General features: G+C 49.8%; 1 protein-coding gene across 2 annotated transcripts in view; it reads right to left on the bottom strand.

Moving 5' to 3' along the window:
• The window catches only part of LOC116842816 (protein groucho), a 95,328-nt gene that overhangs the window by 73,888 nt on the left and 6,242 nt on the right, over window positions 1-15,198 (bottom strand). For both annotated transcript variants that reach the window (XM_032812534.1, XM_032812535.1), the window contains exon 3: window positions 3,809-4,207. In XM_032812534.1, the coding sequence (XP_032668425.1) occupies window positions 3,809-3,841 (33 nt within the window). In that variant the 5' untranslated portion in view covers window positions 3,842-4,207. The remainder of the gene's footprint in view (window positions 1-3,808; window positions 4,208-15,198) is intronic.

Consider the following 15,198-nt stretch of genomic DNA (forward strand, 5'->3'; position numbering starts at 1 on the left):
CCCCCTCTCTCTCTCTCTCTCTCTCTCTCTCTCTCTCTCTCTCGCCGTATCACTCGTTTTTCACGGTTTTCCAGACACTGCAACAACTCCACGGAGGTATCGCTCTCTCGACGCGCGCGTCTTAAAACAACGGACGACTGCCGCGAATAACTATTTCGCCTTTTATTATCGTCCTCGTGCAGGATCAAGTTACAGAATTACGAGCGCGACGCCGAGCCAGCGTGCATTCGTTTATTTGGTTGGCGAGTGAAGATAGAAGCTTCCAAGCGGCCAGGCTTCTCTCTCTTTCTCCCTCTTTCTGTTGCCGTAATACCGGACAATCAGCTGCTGAATGCAATGCGAGACTCGGCAAAAGGAGAAAAGAAAACAAAAAGAAAAAAAAAAATAAGGAACATTGTACCGAGCGAAAGAATATATTTAGAGAAAAGAACATTTGTCTCTCAAAATAATGACAACGCAGTTGATATTTACGAATCGATGCTTTTCGAAGTGGAAATTTTATTTGGGAAGTAATATATATATAGTTTACGTTTGTCTTCCACGTTACGAGTGCACTACTCGTGAATGGTACCCGCGGCCTTTTCGTGATATCGGAGTGTTCTTAACGAAATAATAATTCTGGAAAAGCGCAGAGTACGTTTACATTCGTTTTCACACACAGTCATTAACTTACGGCCGAGCTCGTGTGCTTATGGCGTGCGTTAACGAGGGGCCAAAACCGAATCTACGCGGGGTATTCTCGCAGAACCGCGAATGCGCGCGCAGCGCACTGTAATGAATATCGAGCGAAATGATGGTGCAGATCATCAATCGCGCGCGATCAGCGCGACGATCACGCTTGATCGCGCTTGGTCCGCTATTAATCAATAGCGGTGCAAGCCGCGTCAACCGCTTTCTTTGCGACGCTTTATTGCACACGAGATTCATCCATATCACGATCTAATGGCAGTTAATTTCCACTCGTTCTCATTAAAAGATCGCTAATGACACGCCGTTACCACAAGACGCGGACGCCCTTGAAAGCGCCAACGCCACAGCAAGCCACGACGCGGACAACGACGTTTCGTGTACTTGTCTAACACGAGAGATGGCCAGAAGCACGTGTGCTTTAGATGCATTAGGTCAAACTGAACAAGAAATTCCTCTACCATTTGTCAAACAACCACGTGAAATTTCGAGATATCAATGAAAGGGGATTAGTGAATCAGTGCGCGCCACGCTGTGGGACGAGTTCATTGAAAATGGCTGAAACTTGCGACTGTTTCCTTAAGAAATGTCTTGCTGACCCAAGCAGAATTTTAAATGTCACGGTTAAAATTGATCGCTGTTTTGTGTAACTGCTAGACCATTGTCTGTACGTGGAATTTAGCGGCAGCATTCCAGCAATATCTAGCAAGCAAGTTTAGGTGAATGTAAGGATCATATACATTCGTTTGTCTCTAGCTTCTTCTGTCTAGTACAGTCAATTCTTAGAACGACTGGCTTTAATCTGGATGAGCACCACAGAAAAAGAAACTTTGTTGCTAAATTTCGCAAACAGTACCGATAGAAATTCTGTCGCTGTCATTTAATATATCGATTAAATATAAGATGTTATATCACAGTATTTGGTAGTCATCTTTACTAATTTCTCCTACCCAGAAAATTAGCAGCAAGGACTAGCGCATGCACATTGTCCTAATACGTTATCTTACGTGAGAATCTTGCGTTACGCGACACGTAAGCCGGCCCAATGTATAAAGAAAAGCGTTACGCTGTTCTTTGTGTGTTGCCATAGAACTGGCTTATGTATTGCGCAAGGTTCTAATAACGTAAAGGGTCATCTACAATGAAATTAATAATAGCCAGTAAGACGCGTAAGCAGTAAGCAAATTGACCAACCACAATCGATTATTCTCGTGATAATCGACTGGGATTAATCAATTCGCTTATTGCTTACATCTTGCTGTCCTACTGCCAATTCCATTGTAGATGGCGCTTAAGGCACTACGTACGTGCGCTAGCCCTAAAGATGCGAGCAGTACGAAGACAATAAGAAACAGTCGCAAGTCACTCAGTATTCGATGTTCAATGAGCTCGCGTCTACAGAGCTTGTTTCACAGCGTCGCGTGCACTGACTCCCTAATCTTCTTTCATCGATATCTCGAAATTTCACGTGCTTGTTTGACAAATAGCGGAGAAATTTCACAGCTTGACCTAATCTATCTGCACACGTGCGTGTCTCCTCGTCAGACACCCTGTATATTGCGACGCGCGCACGAGAGACTGGCTGAAATTTCTTCGACCGGCATGCAATGACGCGACACGACGCGCGACGGCGATTTTCTGTTAAATAACCGCCGCGCTCATAACGCCGACGCTCAAGTTCGCCTTCCCGGGCAAATTACGTCTAATAGTCGACGCGATAATTATCAGCTATCTCGCGCGATCTCGGAAAGAGTATCTACTCGCAAGTTATCGTCGGCCGTCCGCGAATAACGCGCGCTCATGGCGAATATTATCCAGCCGTGTAACGATTACTTCACTCTCGCGACTTGATCTTTTTTCTTTCCGCGGCCCGATTACGTCGCACATCGATTAGTCACCGCGATAATTGCCGGCCGTTTCGCGCAGTACTAGGAGGAAAGAGAGAGAGAGAGAAAAAGAGAGGACGCAGCCCCGGTTATATTATCGTCGTCGCGCGTCTGTCGCGCGCACCGGGTACATATATACTCGTGAAGAAACGATCGAGCCACTTTGTGCCCCTTGAAGCGGCGCCACATCAGCGTCAATAAGCAAACGAGTGGTGCCCACATATCGCCCAATGGCCAGTTCTGCGAACTACAATTGTTGTACGTTGACTTGCGCGGCTCTATAAATAATCCCCCACAATTTCTAACGGCCGCCTTCTCTCTGTGGCTCCCTCCCACACTCTCCCACTGCCGTCTTTCTGTCTGTGTCAGTGCGTGCGTGCTGTGCGTGCACGTTGGCAAATTCGCCGGTGGTCTCGTTTCATCGTAAGGGACTTTGAGCTTGCGCGACGCGTGAAATTATGACGGTAAAAAGAGCGGTGCGAGCGCGCGGAGAAGATGAGAGAGAAAGAGAGAGGAGAGAGATGGGTCGCCGCGGAAACAATCAAACATTCTTCGAATTAGCAACGCGAAGTGCGAGAACCGTCGACCCGACACCCACGTGCTTCGCCTCTATTTCTCTCTTCCATCTTTTCTCCCTCTCTTTCTCTCTTTTCGCGAGCGAGCGGTAATTACGCTCTATATATTACCCTTTGACGCTCGTTACAATGAATAACGCTGAATAAAAATGTTTGAGGAAAGCTCTGTGAGAGAGTCGCGCGGCAACGCTCCGGGGAAATTCGCGACACGTCGCGCGTGGAGGCCAGCGCGAATCAGTTACCACATTAATTTATCAACTACCCCTGTCCTTCCTTCCGTCGCAACTCTCCAGCTATACTTTACAATAAAATTTCGTCGAGTTAGAGTTCCCCCGAGATGAGACGCACATAATCTTAGACAGGATTTTATTTTCTGTCTCCCTCTGATTTTTTAGAGAGTCTCCGTTGCGACATTTCCTCACTTCTCTTCACCCTTGCTTAATTTCATACATCAAATATCTATAATATCTTTCATTACGCTCCCGCTTTTTCTCGTGTTCTCGAATTAATTGCTCTCGTTAATATGTCGTCGGACATTTATGTATCTCGCGCTTTTATCCCGCCAATCACGTTACCGATCTCTCCTCGCTCGGAAAGAAAGGAAACAACAAGGGGCCTGTAAGAACAAGGCCGAAAACAAAGTTAAGAAATTCAACTCACGGGGGCTGGGTGTCTCGCCGGCGCGGGGTACATCTTAAGGTTGGTCAGTCGCTTCTCAAAAGCCGCTGCAGCGTCCGCGATGCACCTCGCACACGATCATCTCACGACGCGAGCGTTGGCAGGATCCTCGCGACGGCATCCTCGGCATCCGGAAGAGACTCCATGGGACAGCCGCAGTTCCAGATCAGTCTTCTGCTTCTTCTTCTTCTTGCGGACACTACTTACTGCACAACACGATTCATCGCGGTTGCCGCGTCGCGAACCGGCTCAACACTACTCTCACGCGGATCGATTTTAAGTGCACGGGCGTAAACGTGTTATCATTCGCGAATTCGAGTTCGGACACTTTCCTCGTATCTTCGTGATTCGCCGCCGCGCGTCGTCGCAACGTCTTCGTGCCTGTCGGATAGAAAAAATACATTTTTTTACCCTCGTACACTTTTTTACTAGACTTTGACAAAATTTGGTCAAAACAATACAGATGACACACTGGAGGTGGTATTCGCAGTCAGGTCTTATATTTAACTTCGTCTTAGGTTTTATCCTCAGACATTTCGCAATCTATGAAATGACCAGAGCAGCGTCTGAGGATGAACTTAAGACGATTGTAAATATGAGGTCTGTGTTAAGAAGAATCCGCGGTTATCAGAACAATAGTTTGCAAAGTTTGCCGTCTGATAATCTTTAAGAAAACATATCGAACGGGTTTATTTTTGCAAATCACACATTTCTCTCATTATTTCTCATTTCAATAAACCTACATTGTCTGAGATGCAAATCCCATTTATTCTTGTTTATTTAAATTAGTTGTCTCTATTAGCGTAAACTCGGGTGACGACCGTGCGGAAAAAATGACCATAGGCAGTAATTTTTCCAATAATTGTTAAAATAGTGCACTTTTGCAGTCATTTTCAAAGATAATTGATATTTATAGTAGTTTATGTGCATTCATTCAGATGCTAAAGCGTACTATTTAGCAATTATTGGAGAAATTACAGAGCTTATGACCATCTTTTCCGTATGGCCATCATACTCGAGTTTACTCTGCACAAGTGCGGCTTAGAACAGCAAATTGAAATGATCATTTGTTTCCACTACAGGGTCATTTGCTGCCCCACATCAGCGAACCGTTTGTTGCGGATACTGGTGTTTCGTTAAATTGGTAAAACTTTTTCTCACAGAGAATGCGACTATGAGTATCGGTCTGAGACCACTCTCGCGAACACGCAACTATAGAATCATAAGAATAAGAGAGTGCATGTCTCGGAATATTTTTCGCGAACCATTACAAACGAGAATTCCTTCCTTTCAGCAGGCTGAGCCTCCTTTTCTCGGCGCGCGTTAAAAATCTCTATTAGCAGCGTCGCGGTATCTCGCGGGGACCATGCGTTTCCATTTCATCGGCGGCGCGTGTGAACGGAGCTTTACGATGGCGAGCGATCAATTTATCGTTCGATTTACGAGGCGCGTAAACTGCGCCCCGTCGCCGCTCCAGGAGCATTTATCCTAATCTCCCAGGCGTGTTTCGAGCCAGGGACAAAGAATAAAAAAAAAAAAAGAAAAGAACTAAGGAAGGGGGGCAGAGAGACGAGACGAGACGGGACGCGGCGCAATGGCGGCGGAAAGGATAGAAAGCGAAAAGAAAGCGCGCTCTCGTCGCCGCGCGTATACACGTATATATTCGCCGGGTGCGCAAAGCCGCCGGCCGAGCGCGACGTCACGTTCAGGACCTACGACGCATTGATTACAATGCAATTTTCAATGGACCGCGCCGTGGCTCGGTGCATTACGAGCGACAGGCGAAGGCACACGACCGTTATTGCAAACGTGTCAAACACGTCGGATAAATTCCGCGATAAAACGCGGAAAAGAGCGTCCAGACGATCGCTCGCTCGCTCGCTGGCGAGTTGCGGCCGACACGCGGCTGGAACGACGGACGATGGAGATCCAACACGGTAATTGCTCATTATTGCCTCGCGGGAGTTATTGCAGAAGCCGGCGGAATGGGGAGATTTCAGCGTCTGCCCCGTGTCGGAGAGGCGCGATAACGCACTCTTCTTTTCTTTGCCGCGCGATTAATTAATGCGGCTAAATCGGCGGGTGTAGGGCTTTCATGGATGAGGAAACGAGCGGCTGAGAGTAAACTCGAAAACTTCTCGCGGAGACGAAGAACGCGATACCCATAATTGATCGTCTCGTCTCCTTCTCTCTCTCTCTCTTTGCATCTCATCCTCGGCCAACTTGGATTGATCAGTTTTTCTTTGCGCTTCCTTCTCGCGAGCGTTTACGGACGTTGCGCTACGCGGCCTTCTGTATTTATTTGCGCGTTTAAGCAAGTCAATATGAATTAATCGATACATTTCAGCGACGCACCACCGCACATACGTCACGGATCGAGCGAGCGACGCCGACGACGACGAGAGAGCGTCGTCTGGGTGTAGGAAGCGCAGCACGCTAAACTGGTCGTGCAAACACTCACGGTAGGCGCGCGCGCGCGCGCGCGAGTTCCCGTGCCGGCAACGTTATGCTAGGTTAGTTTAGGCCATAGCTTAATTTCCAAGTAGAGAATTGGCCATTCAACAATAACGGGCGGATGGATAATTTGCGGTACTCCCCCTCACGCTCGTTCGCTCGCGCACACCGCCGCCGCCGCCGCCGCCGCCGCCGCCGAGATTGCCGAGCGCGATTTCGCCGTTAATTTTCGACGTAGCCGCATCGCGCGCGCCGTGCCGAAGGGCGGGTCGCGAATTATGGAAAACATTTTTGCGATTTGCACGCTTCGCCAAAGCGCGCGCGAGGGAGCACGGGCTGGAGGTCGAAAGAGAGAGGGTCTCTCCCTCTATCTGCCATGTTCTGCCACGTTCTCCCTCTCTCTCTTCCTCTCACGCGCAATGTGCGCCCCCGGCCGAAAACCAACGTTCGCGTGGACCGAACAACGTTGCTATTATTTTCACGCTTTTACCGCCGCGATCGCATATACATGACGCGTCATTACGGGCTCTTTGTAACGTGGGATGATGTTTCGTGTAACGCGCAAAATGGAGTCATATAACCGCGTTAACAGTCCATTCTCCGCGGATAATGTATTTCGCGTGCAATATATGTATATACGCGTGTATAATGCGAGCGCGTGCGCCAGCGCGAAAAACTCGTCCAGGCCCGAATTTGAGCCGTCATTTCCATCAATTTGCAGCAAATGCGTTCGGCAGAACGATAAAAACTTTTCGGCTTGATACGTCGCGTCGTGTCGCGTCCCGTCGGCACCGACAGCAGTCACTGCCGCCGTCCCCGTCGTCGTTGTCGTGCGAAATTAAATCCATCCCCTTGTATTTATACGCGGTGAGAAAGTTTCGTCACGTTCCGCCGTCTTGCGAGATAATAGGACGAACTGTAAGGATACACACAGCCGCGACTCGAAGCCCCTACGATTTGCACGAGCACGGATTTCGACACTTGACGCGCTAAGACTCGTGGCTTCGCCCAGTAAATCGCGTCGACGTCTGATCCCGCTTCTAGCGAAATGCAGTGAGAGAAAAGTGCTCAGTATTTGCAATTATAATCACAGAATTGATGCGGGAAAACCATTTTTTGTAGCAAGTGATACCATACAGTGCTAGCAATTACCTTATATACCACTACAATGAAGGGAAAAACACTTAAAAAGTAGTAAATTCTTATTCGGTGGAACAATGCATTTTCACTTCAATCGAAATTCTTTACTTAAGAAGAATTTCTTTCTTTAATAAGAACAAACAAATGCTTTCGCGAAAAGCCGTTTTCTTAAACTTTTAAGAAATTGTATATTTTCTTATTGGAGAAAAATGTTGTGTTAGTATAAATAAATATATATGGTATGTGTGTGTGTGTGTGTGCTATTAGTACCCACCGAATATATATTTATTATTTCTTACATGTTTCTCCTCTCAGTATGCTACTTCTTTGTTGGAACAACAAGAGGACCAGCTGGCGCCGGAAGCAACTACAATTTACTGAGATTAATCTTTTTCTGCTTCAAAGCGTCCAGTATCCGAACATGTTGAAATTGGATAGGGATACTAATGCAGATGATCCGGTATTATATACGATACATGACGCAGTATACATGGCAAAGTTCATAAACAATATGAACAAATACGCTTATTAATTAAAAAAATGTCATCCAAGTTTATCTCAAGTTCCATCGATTTCGTAAACGACGTGCTACGCGGAAATCGATCTGATCGCGTCACAATGACACTGCTGGCGCACTCAAAGAGTCACACGCGCGGTTCCGAAGGTCCAGGACTCTTGGACGAGGCCGAACTTGTCCCCGTGTTTCTGAGAAAGAAGAAGAAGCCTGCGTACGAGTAGAGGAATCACGTAGAGGAAGTTATCGCGAATCTCACGTAATCGGCGCCTGGGATCCTTAACCACGCGCGATCACCTGCGATTTCTTTGCCTCACGATCGTTATCGCGACACGGCCGAGCGGCGACGCACAATGCCGCAGATTAAAGGATCCTTCACACGGACACGGCTCGCTCGACTGACTTTAATTATCGACCCCGAGCGTGATACACCATCGACGACGACTTCGTCGCCGAGGGTCGTTCGCGAGACCGCGATTTCGTTACGTGCGCCACGAACCATGTGTGTTAGCTGCGTGATAGCTGTCCCGACGAGGGGGAGGAAGGAGGAAGGCCACGAGTTCATTTTCCAAGCGTGCAAGGAATCCTACTAATTTCACCGTGAGAACAACGTCTTGGCATCGCGAGAGTGTGCCGCTCGCGCGGCAGGTCGAGACTCGCGAGCTGCCGTCGATGGACGGCTGTCACTTATTTTTCTTTCTCCCTTTCTCTTTTTTTTTTTTTTGCCATTCGCATTATTATAACCACGTTTTATCTGGATCGACGTATGGAACGCGCACGAATTACACCGCGAGCATGATTTTGCAACGCGTCGGTGTTGGCTGCAATGTGCTGTGCCGCGCTCCACACGCGCTCGTTGATTTTGCACGCCGCGTTATTGCGCCCGGCGAAAATAAAAAGTCCATTGTTGCTGGCGATAAAGCGAACGACTCCGACGTCGTTGCGAGCGACGGTGTCCTAATAAGTCCGCACGCGCACTTACGACGACAACGGGTAAGGCCCTGGGATCGTGCGCCTTTATTAGCCGCGCGCGACCACGACGACTTCGTAAAACGCACGCGTCGTAAAGAGCCTTATCACGCAGACGCGATAATTATACGGTGAGAGAAAGAACTTAAGTGGCTCACGGCGTAGTTGGCAGCGCGGACGAGCCGGGTCGAGTGGAGAGTGCGCGTCGCGCGGAAATTTCGCGCCGACGGCACGACGGATTGTTGATAATTGCGAGATATCGAACGCGGCGCGGATCGATCAGCCGCCGCGTATCGCGCGGCACACACCGAACGGTAATTAAGCAACCTGCTTTGAACGGCAAATTAATAACCGTCTAATCGTGTCGCACCGCCAATCCCGATCACCCTCGATCGGCGGCGCGATTATAGCCGAAAGCTCCTCTTCCCCGTCGGCATTTCTTTTTCGCGTTATCGCGCGACGCGAGTGCCGAGTAATTCGCCGGATGTGCACACGTCAAAGTTCCGCAGAGCCACGTACACGACAAAGAGAATGCCGTTCTCGAGCCTGTGGAGGAGCGGCATGTCGATCGTCTCGACGATTTTACGAGACGTGTACGTCGATTACACCTAACGCTGTTAAACCCGCCCCTCCTGCTCCTCCACGTCGCTCTTCTCGACTACCTCAGAGCGCCGACTGTTACCAGTAATACAACAAGCGGTAAAAGCGACGATTCGCTTCATTTCGTTACTTGCTTTACGGCGAAAACCCGAATGTGCGACATTGTGACATAAAGATCCTTGTCTTGCATAGACGTTACTCGAAACCCTTCTCGAATGAGATACTCAGATTTGAGTTCACGAGTTAGATGAAAGTTTTTCAGTTGGATATAGTGATTATAAACGTCACATTGTCGTACAAATCAACTAAAAAATTTGCATCAAACTGTGAATAAAACTTGAGCGTCTCACATGAGACAAGTTCCAAGTGACAACTGTTAATACGGTTCTAAGAGACTCGCCCAAATGTGATCGCGCATAAGCAGTCTCGCGGTTCTTTGTGTTCGAATCTTGCGCGGTTCGGTATGTAAATAAATAAGTGACATAAGATCAGAACGCCTTTTCTGTTTTTCTATTAACATCAACAGTACACTATATAATCCTTCAACAGTTCGACGATTAATCATTCAAACGAAGGGATTAAACGTGAATAACGTATGAAATACTTTGTGATCACGAAAGATGACGTTCTGCACAAGTTTTGCTGCCGAGAAAAAAGTCGACGAATCGGTCAATTGATCGCGCTACCAAACATGTTTACACCAAAGCACGAGCGTATTATTGTCAGACAATGGTCTGGTCCCCGAGTCATTGTCTCGGTGGCGTTCAAACATCAACGCGACGCAACGAGCCGCCAAGAGAGCGCACGCACGTCACGCGCTTGATGAGGAAAAAGATACGCTTTCAGAATACGCAAGGAATGCGAGCTTGAACGCGCCGATGTAGGTCAGCCCACGTTGTAGAACGCGATTGTGCTCGGCATCGCGTAACGTAGCGTAACGTAAAGTCATTGCCGTCGGGCTCTTGGAGAGTGTTAATCATTTCTGCCTACCTATCTACCCAATAATCTATTAAGCGTGTCGCGAGATGGAAGACGGGAAGGCGCGCGCGCGCGCGCGCGAGACGGTCGGCGGGAGCGAGGAGCAAAGATTCGGAGCAGACTTCGGGTCGTTGTTTGAAACTCAATTAACGAGCCCGAGTTCGGCGCTCCGCGCAACGTTTTCTCGGAAGAGAGCACGCGCCTTATCGATCAAGAAGCGGGGAATTAAGCTTCGATCGGCGGGGGAGGGAGATCATTTCTTGCGAATGACTCGCCGCTGCCACCGCCGTCGCCGGGGCCTCGCGCGCTTCCCTCGTTTCGCGAAAGTCGTTTTCGAACGCTATAATTATTAAGCCTGCTCCCCCACCCCCTTTCCGCCGCCGCCGCCTCCCCTCCCTCTTCTCCCTCTGATGGCGAACGAGAGCGAACGAGTCGGACCCTCCGTGTCCAAGGATTAACGAGGCTAACGTTGAGCGTTTACGGGGCGGACGGGCGAAAAAGCGATTCTTTGCCTCTCTTGCTCCTAACCTAACCCAACCTGAGAGTCGCGAGAAAGTAATAACGTCCTCCACTAGCGGCGTTTCGTCGATACTTGGCGAGAAGCGCGAGATACGACGGCGCGTCACGCAGCAAAGCTGGCTGCATAACTAACGAGGACACGTGACTTCGCGCGCGCGGCGCTAACTCAAGTGGCCAACTTCACGACGATGCGCGACATTTTCGACTGACTGGCGGATTCTCGCCGCGCGTCCACGCGAAAGACGTGATCGTACCTGGCGGAATGATCGTCCCGACGCCGCGCGATCCTTAGATCCTTAGGACGCTCTCCCGTGTGACGATCCGTCCTTAATCCATCTCTTGGCACTGCGGCAAAAAAGCACACTCGCGCGTTCGTCGCCGCACGCTCCCTCGGCCTCTCGTCCCTCCTGCCTCTGCCGCGGCCTGCGTGTGTCTTGCCCCGTCGTCTCTCCCCTCGTACGCTACGATTCGCACTGGCACTTTTTTACGCGGAGATGGACGCGCGCACGAGAGTCAACATACGTCCGTCGGAGCACGGATGTGCACGGACAGTTGCGACGACCGGGAGCCGAGAGAGGGAGAGAGCGCACTAACGCCACGACCGCGCCGCGTAACGTACGACGCTCGACTGCGAGCCGGGTACCGAAGTGGATGACGGGAACGTGTAAACGCCGCTTGCCGCCGCCACCGCCGCCGCCGCCGCACCGCGCCGCGAACACCAATGAGCGACGACCAACACCAACCGCCGCGGCGGGCCACACCGACGCATCAATGAGAGCGTACGGACGCACACAGAGCACTGGGCACGGCAGCTCTGCTCCGTCTCGCTTCCACCGCAAGCTGTCCTGCCCCTACTCGTCGTCCCCCGCGAGTCAAGGGCGTCGACCGACGGGGGCGAGAGAGAACTCTACGTCCCGACCGTACATCTCCCTGGAGTTTGTGGGTTACGAAGAGAGAATCCGTATCTCCGCTACAGAGCGCTCTTCCCGAAGGCCGTTGAAAAGATTCAATCTACTGCTCGCGGTCGTTGTGGTAGTCGCGCACGCACTGTCACCGTCTCTCTGCCTCTCTCTCTCTCTCTCTCTCTCTCTCTCTCTCTCTCTCTCTCTCTCCCCCTCCCTCTCTCTCTCTCTGTATTTAGCTTTCCTCTGTGTGTCGCGTCGCACGCTTTACAGGAATTTCGATCGCGATTTTCCGGGGACCGATAACGCCTGTCAAACCAGACGACGCTCACCCAAATGCATTTTTTAGTTTCACACCGGCATTGTTAACGCCGACGAGATCGTTCCGACAGTTTCTATCACAATATCGGTCCGAGGGTCTTTGAAACTCCGAACTCTAGGGGTCGTTGTTCAAACATGGCAAGCACAATGCAAAAGTCGACAGTCGACTTCGGTCGATTAAGTGCGAATTGAACATATGCGATCTCTCTTTTCGGATCCAACATATCGCGTTCACGGGGATTACTTATGCTCGCGTCGTCGGGATCGCAGCGGGTCCTTGTCGTTTGCGATTTCCTGCCGCGCGAAGAATCGAAAAACCCGGCTCTCTCGGCGGCGCGCATTAATGCGCATTTATCTGCTGTCGCGAGCGGCAAGTTTCGAAAACTCTTGATCGACACCCCTGCTTTTACGCTCTCGCTCTCGCCGGCGACGCAGCATCTTCCTCCCTTCGCACTTGTGCCACGGATATACTCCCGTACCAGCGGCCGCCTCTCCGGCCGACCGTTGCTCTTTGTCGCACCGGCGCGTTTCTTAATCTTACGTCTCTCGTCGGTCCGCATTTGTGTTTGTCCCGCTCCCTTCACCGCGTGCCCGCGCCACCATTCGATCACTCACTCACTCGCTCACTCTCTTTCTCTGTCGCACGCACGCTCGCTTACGCCCTCACAATTCTCGGATCCAAAGTGCAATGGAATTAGTGAATGTCAAATTGTTGTGTAAATATGTATGTATATCTTCAAATAGAGAATAATATTGTTGATATAACAAATAATTTTCTTCTCTTTTATTATATATAATACGAGAAAGATATATACGTCTTTCTCTCTCTCTCTCTCTTCTCTTCTATGTCTCCCTGTCTCTCTCTTTCTTTCTCTCTCGCTTGTCATTCGCTCGCGGCAACTATACCTATGTGTATACGTATGTACATATGTATACATATATACGATTGCGACGGAGACGGAGCGAGAGTCAAAGTGCCGCAGAGAGCGCCGGACAACACGAGTCAACCGACAACGTAAGTAGAGAGCTCGGCGTGGGTGTAACCGCCACGAGTCTGTGGATGAGGGAACGCGCGGGCGTGGATGTATATGTATATATGTGTGTGTGCATAGGGTGCTCGGGTGTGTGCGTGCGTGTGTGAATATGTATATATGCACACGTGGTTGTGTGTATATAAAGCTCACGTACTTGTGCACGCGAGTAGTACGTGTGCTCATCATATTACACACCGCTCATGCATCGCGTCCGCCGCGCTTTGAGGGCGCGCGAGGAGATGAATCCTCGATTCGGTTAAACGCCCGCCAACGGGGGATGCTCTAAATCAGGTCTGTCTACCTGAGCAGCCTGGCTTTTCGAAATTCCAATACTCCGTGGAGCGAGCGAACGAGAATGCGTGAATGTGAGTGAGAGAGAAGGAGAGAGGGGAGAAAAGAGAGAGAGAGAGAGAGAGAGAGAGAGAGAGAGAGAGAGAGAGAGGAAGGGGGAAGAGACAGGGAGAGAGCAAGAGAGAGAGAGAGAGGCAGAGAGGGAGAGAGAAGGCGAGCGAGGGCGACTATTGCACCGATGCGTTTTCCTGCACATCTCGTCGCGAGATGTATGTCTTCCTCGGCAGCGTGATCGATCATGAATAGAAATCGACGAGACGCGATGCTGCCGCGCATCATGTTTCGCTCCGAGACAGCATAATGGAATCAGCGATGCTAAGATTTGTAACTATTGAAGCTCGCAAAATATACACATACGAACGTACTCCTCTTCTCCTTTTCGCACAATTAGTTGCGTGTTGTGCGCAATTAGTGAAAAAAAGAAAAATATTCTTTGAAAACTGCAAAATATTCTGAGACTTCGGAGAGCAAGCAGTTATAAACTACTCGGTAACGTTTCGTGATATCACGTAATGATACAATTAAATGTGCGTGCAACACATAAGGCGATAATAAATCAGATGTTAACGAGTAACAGCGCCCAGAGCAGCGTTACTCGCAAGCGTAAGCGAGCGTGAGATTTATTGGCGAGTGTTCCGATGCGTATCGAATACGTCGTTTCCAAGTTAGTCGCGCACCCCGCTTCATAATTTTGTTGCGTCAATTTACACGGAATTTCTACCATAATGAGAGTCGCGTCGCGCTTCGGCCACAATTGAACGTTTACGTGTAGTGAATTAATAAAGAGAAAGAGAGAGAGAGAGAGAGAAAGAGAGAGACTTGTTAAAAAACAAGTACATGTTCACATTTGATTTCTACTTTCTATACATTTACTCGCAAACCATATATCTCCCGAAAGACTCCAAATATGGTATCCAGACGACGTGCCTTCGCAGAATTTTCAAATATAACGCTCGTGGTGCGCGTTTGAGGGACGAAGAAGGAAAGGGAGAGGAGAGAAGAACACCGGTTCGGACGTTTTGCGCTATCACAGTCTTCCGCGTGTTTATCGTGGAGACGCGGCCGATTTGTGGGGCAAGTAGCCGACGGAAGATCGCGAGACGGAGTTTCGTAGCAAGCCGGTCATCACGTCGGGGGCCGGACAAGCGATCGCTAATCTACGCGTACGTGATCGCGATGCGAACGCGCCCGTCGACTTATTGTCATTCGGTCGTCAGTGTCGGTCGGCGTCGCAATTTGCGAGAATGTGGTCGCCGATAGCGTAGGATTGGACCGACGTTCACCCGTCCTCGTTCGTCGTTCATTCGTTCGTTCGTTCGTTCGTTCGCGCGGCTCTCCGACCCTATATGCATACGTATACACACCCACACGTCACATAGAGGCGCGCGCGCGCGCGTACATTCGTCTCTTCCCGACCTTCGTCTCGTCGTGATCGCCGTCGCAGTCGCAAGCCGCAACCCGCTGCACTTTCGCTCGCGCGCGTATGTACGCACACGCGTACGCACACACACAAAGAGAGAGAGAGAGAGAGAGAGAGAGAGAGAGAGAGAGAGAGAGAGAGAGAGAGAGAGAGAGAGAAAGAGAATGAGA

This window comes from Odontomachus brunneus, unplaced genomic scaffold (assembly GCF_010583005.1).
Source record: "Odontomachus brunneus isolate Ranch 3 - 2012 unplaced genomic scaffold, Obru_v1 Obru_scaffold_027, whole genome shotgun sequence".
NCBI lineage: Eukaryota > Metazoa > Arthropoda > Insecta > Hymenoptera > Formicidae > Odontomachus > Odontomachus brunneus.